At 37.5% G+C, this 22,087-nt stretch overlaps 3 protein-coding genes across 6 annotated transcripts; 2 read left to right on the plus strand and 1 right to left on the minus strand.

The window, feature by feature from the left end:
- The first annotated feature begins 1,560 nt into the window (after positions 1-1,560).
- On the plus strand, positions 1,561-2,946 carry LOC103946013 (histone H1-like). Its single transcript, XM_009356625.3, has 2 exons — positions 1,561-1,874; positions 1,995-2,946. Exons 1-2 carry the CDS (start codon positions 1,674-1,676, stop codon positions 2,688-2,690), a joined length of 897 nt encoding a protein of 298 aa, XP_009354900.2. The 5' UTR covers positions 1,561-1,673; the 3' UTR covers positions 2,691-2,946.
- A 3,115-nt stretch (positions 2,947-6,061) lies between these two features.
- On the minus strand, positions 6,062-10,790 carry LOC103946014 (calmodulin calcium-dependent NAD kinase). The gene is made up of 8 exons (XM_009356627.3): positions 10,484-10,790; positions 10,166-10,389; positions 9,958-10,019; positions 9,622-9,843; positions 9,248-9,377; positions 6,936-7,258; positions 6,676-6,820; positions 6,062-6,325 (listed from the first exon to the last, which is right to left on the minus strand). The coding sequence occupies exons 1-8, from the start codon at positions 10,788-10,790 to the stop codon at positions 6,086-6,088; spliced, it is 1,653 nt and encodes a 550-aa protein (XP_009354902.3). The 3' UTR covers positions 6,062-6,085.
- Positions 10,791-13,115: 2,325 nt separating this feature from the next.
- Positions 13,116-16,847, plus strand: LOC103946015 (putative pentatricopeptide repeat-containing protein At1g12700, mitochondrial). Of its 4 annotated transcripts, none has more exons than XM_048569690.1 (4): positions 13,116-15,105; positions 15,192-15,543; positions 15,911-15,979; positions 16,217-16,847. In XM_048569690.1, the coding sequence occupies exons 1-2, from the start codon at positions 13,205-13,207 to the stop codon at positions 15,202-15,204; spliced, it is 1,914 nt and encodes a 637-aa protein (XP_048425647.1). In that variant the 5' UTR covers positions 13,116-13,204; the 3' UTR covers positions 15,205-15,543; positions 15,911-15,979; positions 16,217-16,847. The 4 variants fall into 4 exon arrangements, with proteins under 4 accessions (XP_048425647.1, XP_048425646.1, XP_048425648.1 ...); XM_048569689.1 differs by having other exon boundaries at positions 16,251-16,847; XM_048569691.1 differs by having other exon boundaries at positions 15,189-15,543; positions 15,911-16,578.
- Positions 16,848-22,087: the final 5,240 nt, after the last annotated feature.

Raw genomic sequence — 22,087 nt, forward strand, 5'->3', positions numbered from 1 at the left:
TGTTAGCTAATTCATGTATGAGTCCAACTGAATGTCATAATATAGGCAACATAATAGTCTATATGTGTATGGTCAGCAAAGGAAACACGAAAATTCAATCAATCAAAGCCACCCGTTAATTCAACGCTGCAAAAAAATCTGGGAAGAACAAGCTAGTAACTTTCACAAGTTTTAAGTTGAAAGCAGGTGCATTATCTGCATTTGTACCACGGTTGGTTAAAGCAGATGCAGGAAACAATTATGTATATGAAAGAGCTAACATCCATCCGGTGCGAGGAATTTGAGGTCTTGTTTCGTTAGCGGAATGTAATGGATAGTTTCGTGGTACCAAAACGACATACCTATAACAACCGAAGACTATGTTGTTCTTGTGTATAGTCCAAGTCACTTCGCTGCACCGAAATTTCCAATATGAGTTTCTTAATTTACATATGAATTTAATTGTATTACGAGTTTTGATGCAGCGTATGTAAGAGGTTCTGGAAAATATATAAGGTGCAGCAAAAGCTGGGAGCAACTTCTGGGTATGTAAACCCTTTTGATAGGTGCAATTAGCAAGCCAGTGAGTGAGATAAGCCAAAAAAACTAAGAACTATTGTTCACCTACTGCATATTTTACATCAAATTTTGCTTTAATCTGGGGTAAAAATACAGTATTGTCCTCAGTTTTTGAAGGTGTAAAAGGATAAGCAAGAAGTCGACCATGTCAAGTTACATAAGTTGTAAGTGGCATATGTGTCAATGTCCTACATGCTAGAGGAACATATGTACCTAATTCTAAATCAACCCAATGACCATTTGATTTGGATTTCACTTGGATTTATGTTCCAAGATCACTTTTGATGTCACAGATTGTATAGATTTAGTGCTAATTTGTTAGGTCATTTGATTTTTTACAAATAGGATACTTACCACATGTAATATGTCACACCTTTGCACAAAGAGTAAAAATTTTGTGCAACTTCATCCATGTTCCGATCCACTTTTCTACACCCGAATCCGGTCAGATTTTTGTAATTCTTGAACCGGCGCGTTCCTTAACTACGTTTGTATCGGGTGAGGTGAAAAAATCCGGGTTAGGTTCCGAGCATTCTTCGAAAATCGCTTGAGACGACAATAACATCATTATAAACCCTAATCCTGACCATTGGGGCTTCAAATCCGAATAAATCCCAAACCCGTAATCGGAAAAACACGAAAAAACACTCGTCGGAAAGCTAAGATAGTTTCCTACAAGGTGAAAAAAATTTCACTCAAATCCATCAAGTGAATCTCAACTTGTGATCAAATCAGTTGAGCACAAAAGCACACCCAAAGCAAGAATTAACACCTAATTTTCCAAACCCAGCCATTTACACCTCTCCACCCAGAGCATCCACAACCGTCCACCACGGTTCATCCAAAGGCCCACATTCAAACTTCCTCAAAGGCAGCGATCCGCGTGCTGGGGCACTCGACCAATCAGCGTTGAGCCTTCGGATATCGTCCCTCACGCACTTGACTATTTAAACCGTCCAATTTCCGTCATCTTCTCACACAACGAAACTACCGGTGAATCAACACACGCACATTGCTGGTCGATTCAGATCTCTCTCTCTTCCCTCTTTCAAATCTGAGTCCTCCCCCTTCCCCTTCATTTCCAAACCCTAACCCTAGCTTTTGAATTCGATACCATGGCGTCCGAAGAAGCAACCGTGGCCGTTGCGATCGAGACGGTCGAGAATCCTCCTCCCGAGCCGGTCACCGCCGAGACGGCGGACGACAAACCGGCAGACAATCCCGGTAAGGCCAGCAAGGCCAAGGAGCCCAAAGCGAAGAAGGCACCTGCTCCAAGGAAGCCGAGAGCCGCCCCCGCTCACCCTCCGTACGAAGAGGTAATGCATTTTCTGGAATTTTCTAGAATTCGAATCCTCAATTTCACAATTCGTGTGCTGCAAGTTTTGGGAATTTAGGGTTTACGATCTGATTTTTCCGGTTCGATTTTGTCTCTCCAGATGGTTAAGGACGCAATTGTGGCTTTGAAAGAGAGGACTGGTTCGAGCCAGTACGCGATCACTAAGTTCATCGAGGAGAAGCACAAGCAGCTGCCGCCCAACTTCAAGAAGCTTCTGCTCTTCCATTTGAAGAAGCTTGTGAGTTCCGATAAGATCGTCAAGGTCAAAAACTCCTACAAGCTCCCGCCTGTGAGGTCCTCGGCGCCGAAGCCTTCTTCTCCGGTGAAGAAGAAGCCGGCCGCTAAGCCGAAGGCAAAAGCTCCTGCTGCGAAGCCTAAGGGAGGGAAAAAGCCAGCTGCCAAAGCTCCGGCCAAACCAAAGGCCGCTGCCGCTGCCAAGCCTAAGGCGAAACCGAAGGCCAAGCCCGCAGCTAAGCCAAAAGCTGCTGCTACGAAGCCCAAAGCGGCTGCTCCGGTTAAGTCTAAGCCTGCTGCCAAACCAAAACCCGCCGCCAAGCCTAAACCCGCGGCCGCCAAGCCAAAAGCTGCTGCTACCAAGCCCAAGGCGGCTGCTCCGAAGCCGAAGCCAAAGGAGAAGCCAGCCAAGGTGTCGAGGACGCTGACGAGGTCGTCTCCCGGAAGGAAAGCTCCGACCCCCCGGCCTGCCCCTAAGAAAGCGTCGACTCCGAAGAAGGCTCCGGCGCGGAGCGTGAAGTCGCCGGCGAGGAAAGCTCCAGCTCGCAGAGGAAAGAAGTGAGAGCGTTTAGAGAGGAAGAGAGTCTAGTTGGTCTGTAGGGGTAGTCTTGTAAATCTCTCCGTCTCTGCAGTTACAAAAAAGGAATATAAAATCCGGAATTTATTTTATATTTTCCATTTTGGAGTAATTTTCTGCCTGAAAATCGGTCTGTTTATTTTTGTCTAGGGTTTTGTGGGGGAGAGTTTGGGAATGGATTGTAACGAAGTACAGTACATTTGAGTTGATGAATTAGAGAAGATGAAGAGTTATTGTGTTCCCCCCCGCGCATTTTAGCATTATTCTGCATGTTCCAATTGCGTGAACGATCCAAAAAGGAAGCGACGGCGTTTCGTAGACGCTAGCCTGCTTCTCGTCCAAGCTTGGTAAACTCCCAAACCATCTGTGTCCGTAGATTTCAATTCATACTTATGGAAATTTAGAAAAACCCCCAATGCTCATAACAATATTAGGTTAAAGTAATTTGGTTTTCATTACTTGTTTGGTTCTCCTCTTCCCAATTTCGATTGTTCGTTAACTGTTTTTTGGGTCTTGGCTCCTCTAATATCGCTTGTATATAGAAAAAATTGTGATATTTAATTATGAAATCTTTTTTGGATAGAGGAGGTTTCTTAGGTTTACATGGCAATGTAGTTTACATGGAAACAGATGTCGGCAAAGTAGACTGTGTAAGCCCGTTGATAAGATTGTAGAAACAAATCAGGCAAGAGAAATCTTTTGATATGTGGCCGAGATTCGGAGATAAATGATGTGAATAAGTAGGGTTCGGGAGTCAGTGCTACATTGTAGACATGTAACAAGTTCATTGCACGAGAGGATTGTTTGATCTTACTGGAAATACAACAACTGAATCAAACCATACCCGATTTGTTGAGGCTAAACACGTGATTTGGTCGGTTGGGGGTAGAAGAACCCAGGTGATTGAGTTACAAGTTATAACTCTTAAAAGGTTGTAAATCAGAGGTATTTTAGGATACCTCATTTGCTTTTAAGGCCTCTACAAAGGTGTCGAGGATTGGGAGGAGTTGAATTGGATTGCTGCCAGTCTCGAACCCAGAATTACCCGGCTTGTGAACGTAGCACAAAACCATGCTAAGAAGCCATGTAAAAAACACAGCTCAGGTGGCTCTGCCAAGTAGGATTTCCACAATGTAACCGGTGTAGTTGCAGTACAAGTCTTTCCTTTAGTCACCGCGTTACTGAGGAATGCGTCTAGTTTAGCTGAAACAAGGAGGCTACTGGGTTTCAAATTGATTCAGATGTGCATGCTGATACTTCCCATCTACTTCGGAGTATATTGCGTTATCTTGGTACACTGGTGTTTTTGGGCACCTTTCTCTTGAAAACACTCTGTAAGTTGATGCTCAATCTTGTTTTCTTGCATATAGGAAGAATGTAGGGATGCGAGATCAGAAAAGAAACTACTGAGAGCTGGTGCTCATTTTACTATCACCCATTTGCTCTGATTTTGGGAACTCTTGGAAGTGATACATTTATTTTCGATCATGGTAGCGACTTGAAATGAACAGAATACATAGCTTCCTTACTGATTATGATACTATAACCCCAAGAAGTTGAGATGCGCAAAACTTGAAACGTGTTCAGTGTGAGCTGAGCATTACCTTGCCTGCCTGCTACACCAGGTGATAAATTACAAAGATTTAGCCAGAGGAGGGATTAAAACCTAGATGTGAATCTCCTAGGCGGTTTCCATTTCTCATATGCTGTTTCTGGTAATTTATTTCTCAAAACTCTGTTCCAGTCTCCATGTTGTTTTCAGTTGCCTTTTCTGGTCCGTGTTTCCCTTTTCTGCTTATCGTTCCATTTTCAGCATCGTGATTACATTTATATGCTTGTGAATGTAATGCCATGCAAAAATTACATTCTTTCGTTATTCTGTTTGCTCACCTTACACAACTGAGACACTGGTTAAAGAAATCATTCTATCTAGGAACCAGGAGTTTCTACCCGAACTTAGGCTATTCGTATATCTATGCTAGTTTTCAACTACAACAAACGCTTGATGGTTACATCCCAGGTTTGTAAATTACACAAAACCTAGAGCAACTGGAGAACTTGGTTGGTGGAAATAAGATTTAGAGCAACTTGAGAAGAGAAACACTGAGAATCGTCTAAAGGATTGCATCAACGTTTGGCATTAAGTTGTTGGATGCACTTCATGCGCATATGTGGATATGTTCTTATGCTGCCGGATTCACAAGCTACTCAAGAGATGTGAAAGGAACCATTGGACTTACGAAACAACAATGCCAAAGGAAAGGAGTTATTGCTGATGAGTCGACGACCAAGGAGTAGAGAAACACAGGCAGGCATGTCTTTTACCATTTTTTTTTCTTTAAAGGTTAACCATGTTTACTACTGATCTTGTCTTGAGAGATCTCTGTCTTCCCCTCTCATTTATGTATCATTTTCTCCCCTTTTTATTTCTGAACTTTTATTTACCTGACGGAGTGCAGGTTTTGAACCTCAATTCCAGGCTAAGCATCGCATGTAGCTGACTGATATCAGGCAGGCAGGTATTCATTCTTTGTCATCTACACGTTGATTTTTTGGGTTGACGCTTTAGATGCATGGTCCTAGCTTAGAAAATCCCTTTTATTCCTATGACTTGTGATAGAGTGGAGGAAGAATCAGCGCAACAAAAAGTAATGAACAATGGCTCAGAAGATATGAATGTTTTTGTTCAGATTGTTTCTTTCTCCTCAGGTGTTCGTTGTGTAATGTTTAAGTCAAGTTGGCTCCCCAGTGTCAACTCCATAATACCGTCTGGAGTGGAATTTATTTGGCGGTGAGCTGGGGATCTGTGGATATAACCAAGACAGGTAATATTTGGCAGTTACAAAGTTATAGATTATACAGGATTTATATTACTGTCTGAATGCTGAACTCTTAACTGGTATTCTGGGACCTGCCATTCTGTATTGTTCGTTTCACATTTAAAGAACTCATTTGTTCTTACCGTAAAATACATAACTCATCTAGCACTTAAAATTCATCATTACCAGATTCCATTCTTTCATTTTTTTCCTTACGAGGTTTTGCTTTTATGTTTATGTTGTGCGTAAGTTTATGTTTCAAAACAAGAAAATTTACGGAACAAGGAAACATGTTTTCTAAACTGACCTAATGAAGTTCATACAACGAAAATAATTCAGTTATCAATCTCATAACCTTCATATCTTCACTTTCTGTATATCTTAGGAGTAAGCTCCTCACTTTTGGTACAACACAGACAAAAAGCTCCTCATCTTTGGTACAATGCAGACAAAATATTCATTGGTTGCAAATATGGAAAACTTCCGATGCTTTGTCCAGTCTACGTCTTCTGAGCTGTGAAGATAAGAGGTTTAATACGCTACTTGGCTGGTTCGGTTGTTTTATTGTTTCAATCTTTCAACTTTCTGGATGGAGTACTTCAGCTCCTTTTGAATGTTTAACCTTGAAGGCGATAAGACAATGTCCTTCCAGACTGACCCGGTTTTACAAGCTGGGTTAGGGTGCTTGTAAAGTTCGTATATGGAATTTGCCATGTCATTTAACCTGCCCACCCTTTTTAAGCAGTCGATTTCGTCTGGATCCACAAGCAATGTTCTGTCTTTGTCTTTCCATCCTATCAACTTCACAAAAATTACTATCTTAGTGTCACGTTTTTGATGTTTAGACTGCTATATAAGCGCACTATCTTTAATATCCATGATTGACTAATTATATCATTCTATACATCTTGAGTTCAGGTGTTGGGCCAGGCTCAGCAGACATGTTTTAAGGTTCAGGGTGCAACGGCTATGATTTCCGAGGCTAGGAGACATAAAAATCTAAGGCATCAAAGGAAATGTAAGTTTGTACTGTTATGTTATCTGAACTTTAACCAAGAAGGTCCGTCCTTATTGAGCTTGGTTATGAGAAGATCTGCAGGTTCATCTTACTGGAAAGGAAGATAAACGAAAAGAAGGGATGGCAGGCGTACCTTAGGCGGGCCTTCCAATGCATTCGTGCAATATAGTCTCGCGTTGTCAACCAGTTGGCAATACGTTAGAAATGAATTTGCAAATCTCTTGTGGGATTTCAATTGTGAGTTTACTCGCACCGCTCTTCTAACCATGATAGCTCTCCTGTTGTCATTCAGAATGCCCACTTTCATGCATCAAGGTTGATTGTTGCTACAAATTTTAGAGCGAAACGAAAAAAATGTAAGAAAAAGGAGATATCTTTGACTAGTAATGTTACCTTATGCCTCTTATAACAGCTAGATAAGCATCACACACGACTCCAACGAGCTCTATCCTGTATGGTTTTCTCTTTCTGCCTCCTACTTTTTCTGGTTCTTCATCATCAAGTCGTTCCCAATAGTTTTCAGTGACAGTTCCATCCTCATTCACCCTGTAACCAGGTCCCATGCGGTAACGGCGGCGATGAACATTTCTGGCCATTGTTATTGTCTGCACAACAAAGGGCACCCAAGAGAGTGTGCCGTCCATGATGACATCCCGCCCTTCATTAAGCGCTGTGACGAGGAGGGATGATGCTGCGTCCGTAGATGATTGGTGTACCTGTTTAGTATAGTTTTATCAGTTTTTGAGTAAATTCTGCTTGTTGAGTGCATCTAAAGTTTCACTGCAGCATTCTAATCGAGACAGGAAAAGGAGACGCAGAAAGTAGAGAATATAATTGGGCAGTGTTCTTAGTTGTGAAGGATCAACTCTTCATCCAGATCAAGGATAGAGATGCACTGTAATCAGCTGCCCCTTCAGGTAATATAACTCACCTATAAAAGGCTATGCAATGAATACTTATATATGTCAGTTTACGGGTTACTCTATGCTATTTGCAGGGAACTTCTGGGAAAAGTGTGGTGCTGCTTGATGAGTCCATATTATACCATATGTTTTACCCTAATCTTAGTATTAATTTAGTGGTTATTTTGTCATATCATTTTCTATGAATTGCAACTTGAAGGTGAAATTTTTGTATCTTAGTTAGTTGTGTCCAAGTCTTTAGTTGTTAGTTTTTATTTTTGTTTTTGAGTTTTGTTTTGCTTGAGGACAAGCAAAAGGTTAAGTTTGGGGGTATTTTCTTAGTATTAATTTATTGATTATTTTGGTAGAATTTTGATACTTTGTTATGTATTTTCAATGTAGGATATTAGATTTCCTCTGGAGCAAAAAGTGATCAAACGGATGAATTTTAGAGTGATTCCAATTGGAGGATGTTCGTGAGTCTTTCAAGATAATTGTTTCAAAATTCCAGATTTTTCTACTAAGCCGTTTGACTGTGGCAATAAAATTAAGACTTAGCGCGTAGCTTTCCCAGATTGATGTTTCTGGACGTTTTAGGCATTTGGAGGTCAAGATAGCATATTTTGAGGAAGATTCCTTCTAAAGATTTGTAGGGGACGTCTCAAGCTTTAAAAAGAGATCTTTTGGGACCAAATTGAAGTTGATTTGGTCGGTCAAAAGTCTGATTTTCTAATAAGTCTGAATTTTAGTTCAAATAGAAAACCTTTTATTTTATGTTTTAATATTTTATTATGTTTCATAGTTTTATTCTAAGATCTGTTAAGGTTTTATTTTGTAGTAGCATAAATAAAGATGTTTAGCCATTAGGGTTAAAAAGAAGAGGGGGTAGCACGCATCAATTGGGAGAATGCACTACTTTTGTATTTTCAAGGTGTTTTCTATCTATGTTTTTAAAAATATTTTATTATATGATTCTTCGTAACTGATTTCCGTTTGCTAGGACGATGCCTTAAGCCTTAGCATGAATATGTAGTTTTTTATTTAATTGCTTATGATATTATGCATGCATACTTTGAATTATTAATCACAATGCTTAAACTGTCTCTATATTTGAATGCTTAGCTACCATTAGGATGTTTAGATAAGTAATCGGATACAATTTGGTCGAAATACCATCGGGAATTGAGTATTGCTTCTTGTGCTTGATAGTTGTAATTTCACCTAGGATGAATACCACGTCTTAGGGGTTGCATGGTTTTTCAAATGGTTTTCACAAAGCGTAATGAGTTATGTATATTTATATTTGATCTGAATATCACAGACAGATTGAATGTTTGATATACGTTATAGCTTGAATACCACGAGTAGAAGATGTATTAGAAAAACCTAACTTTCAAAGTTGCATGGGTAATTTATAAGTAATTGGTAAATTTACATAGAATTGTTAAAGGAATAATAGAACGCTAGGCTTTTACAATTTGATTTTCAAAACGCTTTCCTTTGCTTTCTTTGCTTTGCTAATCTTTTTAACCATTTTAATTAAATTCCTTTTTATTATTTTTAAATTCAAAATCAATCTTTTCCAATCTTTGTTTTCAAATAATTAGCTAAGAATTAGTTTAAATACAAATTATTCATTCAATTCCTGCAGAAACGACGTTTATACTATAATTACCTTGTTATCTTGCAAGTATTTTATGTGTTTTTATCTCTATTTTTGCAGGTGGTAAAAATTCTATTACTGCTGGCGTGCTGCGAAGTTAGAGAGAGAGAGAGAGAGAGAGAGAGAGTTGATATATATACCAGTTCAGCGGTTTGAAGCATGTCATCATGATGGCCTCTGGAGCTGAGAGCTCTGTATATGACATCTGATTCTTTGAAGGCATCTGCCTCAATCACTACTGCATTCCCCGCTGCTCCAGCCCAGAACGGTCTGTAACACATTTCATCCATAAAGATTGCGTTAGCTTCTCACTGCTTTGATTTTCGTTTTCTTTTCAGTCAAACTATGATGGCTGAATTTGGAAATACTACTTCTCAGTAATTCGTTACGCTTCTGATTTCCTTGATAATATGATTAGTAAATCATAAATTTTAGTAATAGTTATGACCCAAATATACAATGAGGCTTCAAAGCTGTTCCAAAAGAAGTTGGTTTTATGTAGAATTTTCCTTACTCTTTGAGAATGTCCTTTAACACAGTGCTCTTCCCTGCTCCCATTCCGCCTCCCATGAGGAGTAGGACCGGACTTCTATCAGCGTGAGCCACCGGAGCCATCACCTCTGTACACGTCGAGTCATCTGGCGCTGCGAGTCCCATTGCCTTCATCTCTTCCACTAAGGTAGTGAAAACTCTAGCCACCTTCAAATTTTTCGTCACTCTCTCGAATCTCTGTTTTCTATATCATAATTGCGGTTAATTAGTATTGCTAGAAACTTCAATTTTAGCATATCAACTGTCATTCATATTAACGCGCGCGCGCACGCACTACGAAAAAAAGTTAATTTCCCACCTGGTTGCTGCCATGACAATGTTCTTGAGCTTCTTTCTAGGCTCATTATCACAGCTCAAGATCTGAAATTTCATAAATTGTTGTTAGTTTCGGTTTCACGGAGAAATAAATCATAGGGATTCTACCTTGTATGGCTAAATTACGAAAAAAATGCATCACGAACACAATCACAGTATCATTCATATATTTTGTTGTTGATCCTAATCACCTGAGTAATCATCAGATCACCTTGGCCCCAGTGAAATGCAAAATAACTAAGAATGCATCTCTCAAACTCCTCGACAAGTTTCACGAAGAGCGAATCTGCATCCGGTTCACTAGCAAAGAAGTTGTAGATGTCCTCCTCAAACCCCTCAAATTTTCTAATGTATTCAGTGGCCAACTTGCAGAGCTGCGGACATTCTCTTCTGTCTTTAAATCCCAGCTGCCTAGCTGCACCCACAACGCCGAAAACATTCAACCACAAAACACACCTTGCAGATCGCAAAGGCCATGAAAAACAAGCGGACGATCACGTAATCATTACCTACGTAGTGGGGGAACCTCTCGAGCTTCTGATGAACGCGGACTGAGTCGGAAACCTTGAGGCGGGGGACGATCTTGTGATCCTTGTGGTTTCGGAGGCGGTAATGAAGGGCGGCGGCGACGATGATGCCGATGGAGGAGGCTACAAGGATGTGAGAGAAGGTGTGATCTGAAGAAAAGGGAGAGGTGACGGGGAATGAAAATTGAGAGAGGTTTTTGCATGAAGGGTGGAAGCAAAGAGCGACGGAAGAGGCCAATATCAAGAGGGTGACTAGTTTTGTTCCATGATATTTCTCACCTTTCTGCATGTCTCTTACAAATTCCAGGAAAACTGCTAAGATTTGAAGAACGAATGTATGAATTTTTTTTTTTTGCTTCCTTTTTTTTTGCTTTTGTTTTTGTTTGATTTGGATCGTGAAAAGATGAGAAGGGGAATTTGGGATATGCATCTGGTTTCTGTGGGTGCAGGTTAATCGTGATAGTTTGTTGTTTGTTATTGAGTGGTGACACGTGTATATTACTAATAAAATCAACTTGTTAGTCAAGCAGTGATAATGTTATAACATCATTGATTATTTTTTAAATTACAAAAATACCCTTTATTAATGTAGATTAATCATTTGCGCTTGATGAGCCAATCTCCATCTCCATCTCCACCATATAAAAATCGCTTTTTATAAAATACACAGAAATATATTGGCTCATCAAAACACCCTTCATTAATATAGATTAAATCATCAATGTAGATTAATGATTTTATATCTTCTCTAACCCTCTTCATCTCCCTTCCAAGTCTTTTTTGCTTTTCATCCTGATGTAACATTAATCATTTGTACCTTGATGAGCCAATCTGGGCAATTTTGGGTACGATAAATAATTAATTTTGTTTAATATTAATCAATGAATTGGCTTAAATTGGGGGTTTTGAGATTTGAGAGTTTTGATTGATTTTTGAATGTCGCCTTGGTGGCCACCTCTGTATTACTCACTTCTCTCTCTTTTCTTGGCCTATGTAGCTAATGTAGCTGATTGGCATGTCGCAACTCTTAATATTGTTAGTTGTTGGTTGTTAATTGTGATTTTTTTTATAAAATCCTTTCACTATTGAAATTTGGCTTCAAAGTTCAGCCCACCTCAATTTTGGATTGTGGGTTCATGCTTGGGCACAATAGACTTGTAGTTAATTCTATTGAAATGATCATGCAACCTCTGGAGCATCCGGCCTACGACTGCACACTTAATTTGTGAGGATAGTTGGAGTTATCGTTGAAGATAGATTGAACTAATTCTGTAAAAATGGTTGAAGACGAGTCGAACTGATTCTGCAAAAATGGTTGAGAACTGGTTGAATCGATTATGCAAAAATGGTTGAAGAAGGGTTAAATTGATTCAGCAAAATGGTCGACGACAGGTTGAATTGATTTTGCAAAAATGGTCGAAGTCAGGTGAATTGATTTTGCGAAAATGGTCAAAGACGGGTGGAACTAATTTTGCAAAAAGGGTCGAAGACGGGTTGAACTGATTCTGCAAAAATTGTTGAAGACGGGTTGAACTGATTCTGCAAAAAAGGTCAAGAACTGATTGAACTGATTATAGTAATAAATGATTCAAACTTATTCTACGTATAGTTTCAAAACCGATTCTGCATAAATAGTCGATGATTGGTTGAACTTATGGCACATATTAATTTTGGTGGAGTTGTGACAGTTAAGTTCTATTAAAAGCCTAAAATCTTAGAGGTATGGTTGATATTTTAAAACATTGTTTTCATGTTTTTAGGCTGGATTTTAATTGTTTTTGTGTTTTTGTCTCTTTGACATGTTTAAAATTAATAGAGTTTTTTAAAATATAGTAAAAGTTTTTGTCTCTGTATATAAAACTTTATCTTTTTTTAGTAATTATACATTCCCCACTTTTAAGAATTTCAAACATTCACTTTTTTTGTTCCAAAAAAAAAAAAAATTCCACTTTTTTGCTTACGTGAATTACATCAATTCAAATTTATTGTATTTAAGTTTAAATTTTTCGTCATAATTTACATTTAAAAAGATTTAGAGTAGTATCTTGTCAAAAATTAAAAAAATCCGTGCACTTAAATTTAATGCATTCATTTTACGTTAAATTTGTCCATACCTTTTACATTAACTGGTAAAGTTTGCAAGTGACAAATTTTCAATGAGACCTTCACATTATTACACCTCATCGGTTCAGCTCTTATCAAGAGCGTGACATTGTAAAAACTTTTAATAAAAGTATCTGATCTATTAAAATAGAATAAAAAAATAATGTAGTCTTCTATATAAAATAAAATCATAAACCATAATATAATTTCACACAATAATCTCTCTTTAACTTTTCAGTTTTTCATATATATATATATATATTTATTTATTTTTACTATTATTATTTAATTTTTTATAAAGAGTTTTAACGAAATAGTACCGGTATTGTTCATTTTTACCGAAATGGTATTTTTACTCTAAAAAGTCACTTTTGATACTATTAACTTACAACACTTTTTTATCATTTTGATTAAAACTCAAAATTTTTAAACTATTTTCATTAGTTTTTTTTTTTAATTTTTAATTTTTAATTTTATTATTATTTATCTTCGTGCAAGCAGCAAGCTTATATAAACCTAAGTTGTTTAGCTGCTAAAACGCACCAACTCCACAAAAACGAAGCAGCATTTGCTGAAGCTCTTCTGCTTTGAACCGCTCCGATGAGCTCCCCGGTGGCTACTTCAAAATCCAAGCTATCATCTTTCTTCACAAACCCACAAAAACCCACATCCCCAAATCCCAAAACTCCAACCAAGCTTTCACCTTTCTTTGTCCCGACGAACCAATCCTCACAACCCACTTCTCCAAATCCAAAATCTCCACCAAAAACCCCAATTCCCAATCTCCCAATCCAAACCCCACTTCAGAAATTCCTCGAATCCAACTGCAAGTCGGGTAATTTCACTCTCTATGAAGCTCTGCAATATTTTAGTCACATGATTCGAATGCAACCCACTCCTCCAATTTCTTCATTCAATCTTTTATTCAGTGGACTTGCAAAAAGTAAGCATTTCTCTCAAGTTTTTCCACTTTACAATGCAATAATATCAGCTGGGTTGGTGCCAAATTTCATTACTCTTAATGTTTTGCTTAATTGCTGCTGTACTGCGAATCGGGTTCGCGATGGTTTTGTGGTCATGGGGAGTCTTTTTAGGAGGGGATTTCTACCAAGCACTGTGAGTTATACTTGTTTGGTTAAAGGGTTGTGTAGGGAGGATAAAATTTTTGAGGCAACAAGGTTGTTTGAGAAAATGGTAAAGTTGGGGTGCCATCCTAATGAGTTTACTTTTAGTACGTTGATTAAAGGGTTGTGTCGAACGGGCAACGTGAACGTTGCGCTTAGGTTGCATGAAGGAATGGCTAATGGAAGTGGTGCTTATAGTGTTGGTTGTAGGCCGAATGTGTTTACTTATGCGACCATCATTGACGGGATGTGTAAAGCCGGGTTGGTAGATAAGGCGAAAGAACTTTTCATAGAAATGAAAGGTAGAGGGATTGTTCCTGATGTGAATGTATATAGTTCTTTGATACACGGTCTGTATTACAATGAGAAATGGGAAGCAGCGAAAGCTATGTTAAGTGAGATGGTGGATCAGGGTGTCCAGCCTAATTTGGTAACATTCAATGTGTTGATAGGAGTAATTTGCAGAAGGGGAAATGTGAAAGAAAGTAGTGACTTGTTAAAATTGATGATTCGTAGAGGCATAGATCCGGATATATTTACCTACAGCATTTTGATTGACGGCTTGTGTTTGGTGGGTAGGCTTAATGAAGCAAGAGAGCTCTTTCATTCTATCCCAAGCAGAGGTTGTGAACCTGGTGCCATTAGCTACAATGTGTTGATCAATGGATACTGCAAACATAAGAAGATACTGGAAGCTACCAATTTTTACAAGGAAATGATTAACAAAGGAGTTCGGCCAACAATAATAACATATAATGCCTTATTAACTGGTCTTTTTCAGATGGGTAAAGTTCAGGATGCACAAGAATTGTTTAGTGAGATACGAACTCAGAATCTGTTACCAAATTCAACTACATATACAATATTCATGGACGGGCTTTGCAAAAACAATTGCCTAACAGAGGCGATGGAAATTTTCCATACTTTAGAAAATAGCAACTTCAAGCTTGGAGTTGAAATGTTTGGCTGCCTTATTGATGGGTTATGTAAAGCAGGAAAGCTTGAAATTGCTTGGGACCTATTCCACAAAATGTCAAATAGAGGCCTGGCGCCGACTGTTGTAACATATTCCATGATGATCCATGGGCTCTGTATAGATGGGCAACTGGAAAAGGCAAATGATTTGTTTTTAGAAATGGAAGGGAAGGGGTGTGCTCCAAACATCATCACTTATAATATCCTCATGCGTGGTTTCTGCCAAAATGATGACTCGGCAAAAGTGGTTGAACTTCTCCACAAGATGGCAGAAAGAAATCTGTCACCAGATGCCAGTACAGTCTCCATTGTCATAGACCTACTGTTGAAGGATGAAAAGTATCGTAAGTGTCTGGACTTGCTTCCAACATTTCCTGCCACTAGCCGGTGCAAGATGACATGGTAAGTTTAAAGTCTCTCGCATGATTTTTCACTCATTACTCCTAATCAGAAAGTCTTGTGATTCTATTCACACATTCAAACAGAAGTTTCAAGATGTGAAGGTGCATTGCTATGGTCTTAAACTCAAAGCAAAAACTTCAGTGGTGGGGTGACTGGGTTTGTATGAGGGCAGATCACATGGATGGTGTAATGATGGATTGAAGATGCATTCAACTGCAGTGCTTGTGCAACTCCTCTGAATCAAGGTTGCAAAGAAAGAAGACCTAGAGCAGCATGCTTGTGCGTGTCAAAGTTGCATTTTTCACCTGGTATTGCAGATTATGACGTGGTGTTACTGTTCTATGAATGTCACTCCAGTGTTAATCTTTTGTAGAGAGAACATGATCCGCAGAGCGTGTAGTAACCAGTCCTGTTCTACTTCACAGTTTTGTAATACAGGTACTAAACTTCTTTGTATTTCATGAAAACCTTAAATTTTGTGAAATATTCATGTTGAGAATTCAATAACATAATTGCAAACTATTATTCACTATAATTTTCTGCTGCAATACATTACGAGGCTTTTGTTCTCCTTCCATTTGATGGTCACAAAATATTTTCCGTTCTTCATAGAACAAAAAAAATAAAAACATCTAACCCCCATGTCAGAAGAGCTGAATTGAAATGGTTTTAGAGTCTGGCCTCACTAGTTGTTCTATGAGGGTCAAATTGTGAAGAGTTTATCTGTGAACGTTTGTCTATATTTTTTACCCCGTAGAATACTTTCCTTTATTTGAGCCATATTCTAATATAATCTAAATTACAGGAAGGGAGATTCGAGCTTGGGTGCAAATCGGAGACTGCTCTAGCCTCTAGCCAACTTGGCTACACCCAGGTCAGCATACTTATACAAGACTTTAGCATTGTACAGTGTAATACTAATAAAACTAAAGAAATTTGTAGAATATGGTTTTGTTATTACTTGTACCATCTGCTGGTAATTCTTGAGGAGAATTGGATATCCTCCATCACGAATGAAAACATCCACATACATACAATTAGTTTCTGTTTCTGAAGGAAACACCATTTCCAACTTAATTTAGATTGATGGATGTCAACTAAAAGAGACCAGACATACTCTCTCTCTGCTTTTTCTTGTCATTCAGCGATAAAAGTGGAGCAAATGATGACTGAAAGAATGGCATGTATCAACAGATGTTACCCTAAAGAGCCCCGTTTGGCTCATCTATAAGGCAGTCCACCAACCCTAAGGCTGCATCTAGTTAGCAGATCAGAGTTTAATATTTTCATTTTTGTTTGGATACAAGTGACAATAAGGGAGCTGGATTCGAACACAAAACTTCGGATACAAAGTGAAATGCTTTCTCCTTAAATTTCAGATTCCGAAACTTTATGGGGGAGAGAAATTCCAAATCCTAAGAAGCTTTGTAGCATGTTGTATGTCTAATGACATGAATTTTCAGTTTTCATCTCCTCCTTTTCCTGTCAGATGGTGAGATCCAAATGATTGGGGTGATTAGTAAAGGTCTTAATTATGAATCTTGTTGATTGGGGTGATTACAGCTTAAAAACATGGTATATTTAGGTCATGCAAGCCAGACTGGCTTTTGCTTGACTTGGCAGGTGATTGTGATGCCCTGCAAAATCTGTCCCTTTGATTGGATTATGTTTGTTGTTGGGTACTTTTCAAGCATAATTAGTGGTGGGTAAGTCAGTAATTTGATACACAGATTCACGAGTCATCTTATATTTTGTAATTGAGAAATGCTCAAAAGTGAGACTCTCTATAGATTCTCTGACACCTCACAGTTTAACGTCAATTTCGTGCCAACATATTAAACATTGTGCAAAAAATATGAGGTGATGGAGACTTCATAAAGAGCTTACTTTTGAGTCCTCTTGACATTTCTCTGTAATTTATTAAGGAAAAAAAAGGTTATTTGTTTTTTAACATTTTATGATTGTTAATCTGCCTAAAAGTCATTATTGACTGCGCAATTTTGATTTTTGAGAAGGGATCAATGGAAAAGTCAACAAATTCACTTGTTACTAAGATTTCGCTCCCTTTCGACGTAAGGATTGCAAGAAAAGGATCGAATACATTAGTATAACGATATATTTTACATTAAAGAGAGGGATGAGTTTGGTTAAACCACATAATGAGCAATCTAATTTGGTATCAAATTTACCGTCCATAAGATTCGAACCTAAAACATCTTATTTACAGGTACAGAAGAATACAATTAAACCGTAGTACTAAGTGGTAAAATGACTGGATTTAATCATTGACGTAATTAGAACACGAAAAATTGGATGTATCTGAAGTAACTAGATGTAGTACATTTGAAAATAAGTTGAAACAAAGATATACAAGGAATCATTCAAAATCCGTATGTTTTCTTCCTTTCATTCCAGTCCAAATAAGTAAATTTGAAATCACTACATCCAAATCGGCCCTTAATTTGTAGAAAATTAGGGAATAGCCGTACAATGATTCATGAAAATAAAAGTCATGATAGCATATGCATGAGTAAATGAATAACACAAACGATACAAGCAGACAAAGATCACATTGGCTGGCAGTCGGCAGCCCCCTCTTCTGTCACTTGCAGTCTATCATTTCAACCCCCCAAATAGTTTTTCTATCCTTCTCAAGTCCAATAAAGGAACCCCACAAAACAAACAAGTACTTTGTTTGATTCTTATATTTCAACCAAGCTTTACTTTCAACATGAAAATCAGAACCCACAGTTATAACATAGATATTGTGAAGTTATCTATATCCAGCAGATCTGACCCACTTGAAATTATGAACTTCACATGTAGGTGTCTGAGCCACATGGTGTTATCAGGTTTGCATACTTACATGAAAACGAAAACTAATAAAAAAAAGTTTGAAAAATTTGGGTTTTAACGATAATGATAAAATAAAGAATAAAGTGAATAATATCATGACTTTTTAGTGTAAAAATGTGGTTTTTCGTTAAAGTGAACGGTACCATAAACTTTTCGTTAAAGTTCTCAACGTCTCAATTTCATGTAAGTTCTTCCTATTTAGGGTTGACTTATCTTGTAAGATATTGTTTGGCATGGAAGATAGAGATCAATTTATATCCTTTATCAGAACACCAAAGAAACAAACAAACGAAAAGGATAGAAGGAAAGCGTTTTTAATTTTGCAGTAATTCACATTGGCACTATATATATTTGTCAACATTCTAAACATGAAAAAGATACAGAAATTAAACTACATGTCATTACCGACCTGATGCTGGGTTGCTCCGGTCTCTGGTTCCGACCACAATTGAAAATCTGCAGCTTCTCTGCATAAACAGCCAATTATAAGGCAGTGTACTAAAACAACAAATTGATATACCTGTATATTCTTCATTATATAAGATACGACAAGAGGCACTTCTTCATCGGCGCATTTTAATGCATGATATGTTTCTAAAGTCTATTCCTCCTAGCTGAGGGGAATGAAGCCTGGTCCGAAATCATTCAAATGATGACAATCTTCAAGCTTCACCGAAAGATTTCGAATCAGACAACATTCCCCTCAACTGTTCTTTGAGAGAGAGGAGAGAGAGACTCAACTGTGTCTGAGAGAGAGGAGAGGAGAGAGAGGGAAAGGAGAAAGAGGGAAAGGAGAAAGAGAGATGGCATAGGGAGATTTGATATGGCCATGCATTATATTTTCATGGGGTCCTTATATACGTAAGGATGAAACTCACATGACATATGGAGTCCACTCTCTACACTAATACTGCTAAACTTGCTTTCAATTTCACACAGCTGGCCAAAGGATATCTTCGATTTTTTTTTATTTTTTATTTTTTATTTTTATGGATATCAAATTTTAATTGTGAAAGAGTCAACTGAAATAGCTTCTTTAGGTACTTAAAAATAGATTATGGAACAAGCAACCCTCTACTTTCAAAAGCTCTCTGCCCACCCTTTGTAAAGGCCAATGTATAATGGGACACAGTCCAGACTTTGTAATTGCTTTTTGACAATCAACTTAAATAAAACTTGCACCTCTACCTTAAAGAGCGGAAATATGCACACCTAGAATCAATACGAACACGATGGTTTAGTACCTCGTTGTTGTCAGTTCAACGTTCCAACAGTTTTATAAATCGTGATTAAAAGTTCGTAACCGAGTCTACTAAGATTGATTGTTAATAATTGATGAAGTGATTAATTAATTTTGAGGAGGGTTTGTTGCTTTGATGCAAGGATCTTGACGTTGGTGTTGATTGCAGCTTACAAGTAAAGGATATGTCTTTTGCTTGCCAGGATATATGTCTTTTGCTTGCCACTTGTGTAAAGGGACGGTGATGTAAGATTGGAAGGTGGAGAACCTTCAGTTATCAATGATGGCATGCATATGTGATTTATGCCAAGCTTAAATCCCAAGCTTAACGCAGATTGGCCTGTTAAAGCTAAGACAACCAACCAACCAACAAATTTTAAAGAAGAAAGGAAAAAAGGACAAAAGAAAAGTGGATTATAAAGTGCATTATGCATAATGCACTCCCTAATATTATTTTTATTTTTGTCTTTGACTTGATCATAAGTTTAAGATCTCCTATCCATGTTTAATTTTATATAATTTTTTGTCTAAGTTAGAGATATTCAAAAGTTTAAGGAGATCTTGCGACATGACTTTTTAGTCAATTTAGGACATAATTATTCTCAACCTGGTTTCTCATTTTTAAATTTCTCCATCTCTGTAGTTTTGAAGTTTTCAATGTATGAAATCTTGAATCCCTCAAGAGTTTTATTTAGAATCGCTACGTTGATAAAAAAAAAAAAAAGTTCTAATTTCATACTTGAGTCAAACTTAGCCCAAAAATATATTTAATGTGGAAAAGAGAAGAAGGTGTATACAAATTATTAAGATAATTGCTTGACTACAAAATTAATAAAGTTCTCAGTAGAGATTTTGGAATCAAAATCAACTTTCCCATTAGGACCTACATGTTGGTAAGTAACGTATGATTTGTATCACCAATAAAGTTGAATACTAGAAGCTAATGGAATCATTACCTCTATATATGAAATATATATGCTAAGCCTACATGTCAAAGTGCCTTTTCCTAAGTAGGTTTTCTGTTCCCACATTTCAAGCATGTTCTCTCAAAAAAGGGGTGTCAATTTTCATCTTGGTATTTGAAAACCTAACACATGCTCACAAAGTAGGCATCCTTTCTTTCATTTTGTGCCGAACTTCTTGGGATTAGACATAAAAATACATGAATTGGTCTGCATGAGCTTTATTTGTTTGTGTTGAGATTTTCTAATACACTTCGGAATATTTTATGCTTCGAAGCAAGGTCGGTGAGACTTTGGAGGTCATGTGCGAGACTCAACTGCACAAGATCACTTACACTGAGGGCTTACTTTGATGAATCTTCACACATTAAAAATACATATATTATATATACAGGTAAAACAAAATTATAAATCAGAGGCCCTACGATTTTGCAGTGCCACCACCACTTGCATGTCCTCAAGGCCGGCCGTGCTTCGTAGTATCATAGAAATTTCGGGTTTATATCAATACAAAAACAATGAAATACGAGAATGAAAAGCTAATAATTTGGCTGCATATTGGCAATAAATTGTGTGAATGTGAAAGGATATGTTGATGAACGAGTAGCTTTCATGCGCTCAGAAATCCAGCAGTAGCATCATGAACACTTTTTGAGTTTCTCCTCCTAACATCAAACTATACAAGAGCAAAACCGTTGGAGTTCATTTCTCCAACAAACGTGTACATAAATACGAGGACTAAAACTTACATGTAGTGGTGAGTATGCATCCTTTTGTATTTTATCTCTTCTCATGTGATGGGTTAGAGTTTTAAAGAGAAAAGACATGAGTACAGTAAATAAAAAAGTTTTTAATTTAAAAGCGAAGCCACAACCACAATGTCTTGCATAAGTATTAAGAAACTCTATATACTAAGAAACTTAAAAAAATACTACGTAAATATTAGTTTACAATGCTTTTGTTAGAAATTCGCATGAGCAAATAAAAATTAAGCCAACAAATGGCTGAGATTTTTGACTTGCATATTCGACTACCTTTAAGCATTTGACTTTTAAGTTTTCTCTGACTTAGTGAACTTATCTAGAAGATAGTGTCTGCGCGGTCGGTTTGGTATGGGTGATGAGCAGATAACCAGTGGCTGAAAATATTGACTTAATCTGCATGCAGTACATTCATATCTGTTTCCTTTACGATCATACATATTGTTGCTAAGAACATGCTGTGATCCAGAAATAAATAAATAAATAAATAAAAGCATTTTCTTTTTTTGGGTTCGTTGTATGTATACAACTTTGAGCAATATAGAATCATATGTAATTAGAGCATCATTCTTTACTTCCTTAAGCTTATCTTCGACAACCGCCTTGCATTTTTCCCAGAAGCAAGATGTATCGAAATCTAATTCGTATGAGATAAGAGTTTGTCATCTTCATTGTGAAGCGTACAAGAAAGCTCGATGCATCTTGCAGCTGAGAAGAATATTGGTGATCTCAGAATGAAGATGACAAACTCTATCTCGTACGAATTAGATTGAAACCCCTGAATTAATCTTCCCTTTTTTCAAATGATCATGCGTGAAAGATCCCTTACCTCTCGTTCATCTTTTGAACCTTGTTCCACTGACCTACAATAACATTGTAAGAAAAGGAAAATTACATTACTGGAAAAGATACAAACGTTGAACAAAGGATTAGTCCTCTGAAAATCAATAAACTAACTTACTAGGGCGTTTTAGATTAAAGAGGGTTTAATTAGAGTTAATTACTCATGGTTTAGAGTTGTCATTCTTGCCAGAGCTTATGATTTAGGGTTTAGCACTCGGGTCTCGAACTGACTTCCATACTAATTCACTGGGTTGTTAGGGGTCCAAACAGGGAGTTGCTAGGGTTTAATTAGTTTTAAGGCTTAGGGTTGTGAACTTGTA

This window comes from the organism of the source record quoted next, unplaced genomic scaffold (assembly GCF_019419815.1).
Source record: "Pyrus x bretschneideri cultivar Hongxiangsu unplaced genomic scaffold, Pyrus_bretschneideri_v1 Contig50, whole genome shotgun sequence".
Taxonomy (NCBI): Eukaryota; Viridiplantae; Streptophyta; class Magnoliopsida; order Rosales; family Rosaceae; genus Pyrus; species Pyrus x bretschneideri.

What these genes read in the sequence shown, in the direction of transcription:
- LOC103946014 (XM_009356627.3), bottom strand. Translation starts at nt 10,790, where the DNA reads ATGCAGAAAGGTGAGAAATATCATGGAACAAAACTAGTCACCCTCTTG. An exon ending in GAGGTTCCCCCACTACGTAG is followed by an intron (nt 10,390 to 10,483) that starts GTAATGATTACG and finishes TTGTGGGTGCAG; the next exon opens with CTAGGCAGCTGGGATTTAAA. An exon ending in GTGATCTGATGATTACTCAG is followed by an intron (nt 10,020 to 10,165) that starts GTGATTAGGATC and finishes ATGAAATTTCAG; the next exon opens with ATCTTGAGCTGTGATAATGA.
- LOC103946015 (XM_048569690.1), top strand. Translation starts at nt 13,205, where the DNA reads ATGAGCTCCCCGGTGGCTACTTCAAAATCCAAGCTATCATCTTTCTTC.
- LOC103946013 (XM_009356625.3), top strand. Translation starts at nt 1,674, where the DNA reads ATGGCGTCCGAAGAAGCAACCGTGGCCGTTGCGATCGAGACGGTCGAG. An exon ending in CTCACCCTCCGTACGAAGAG is followed by an intron (nt 1,875 to 1,994) that starts GTAATGCATTTT and finishes TTGTCTCTCCAG; the next exon opens with ATGGTTAAGGACGCAATTGT.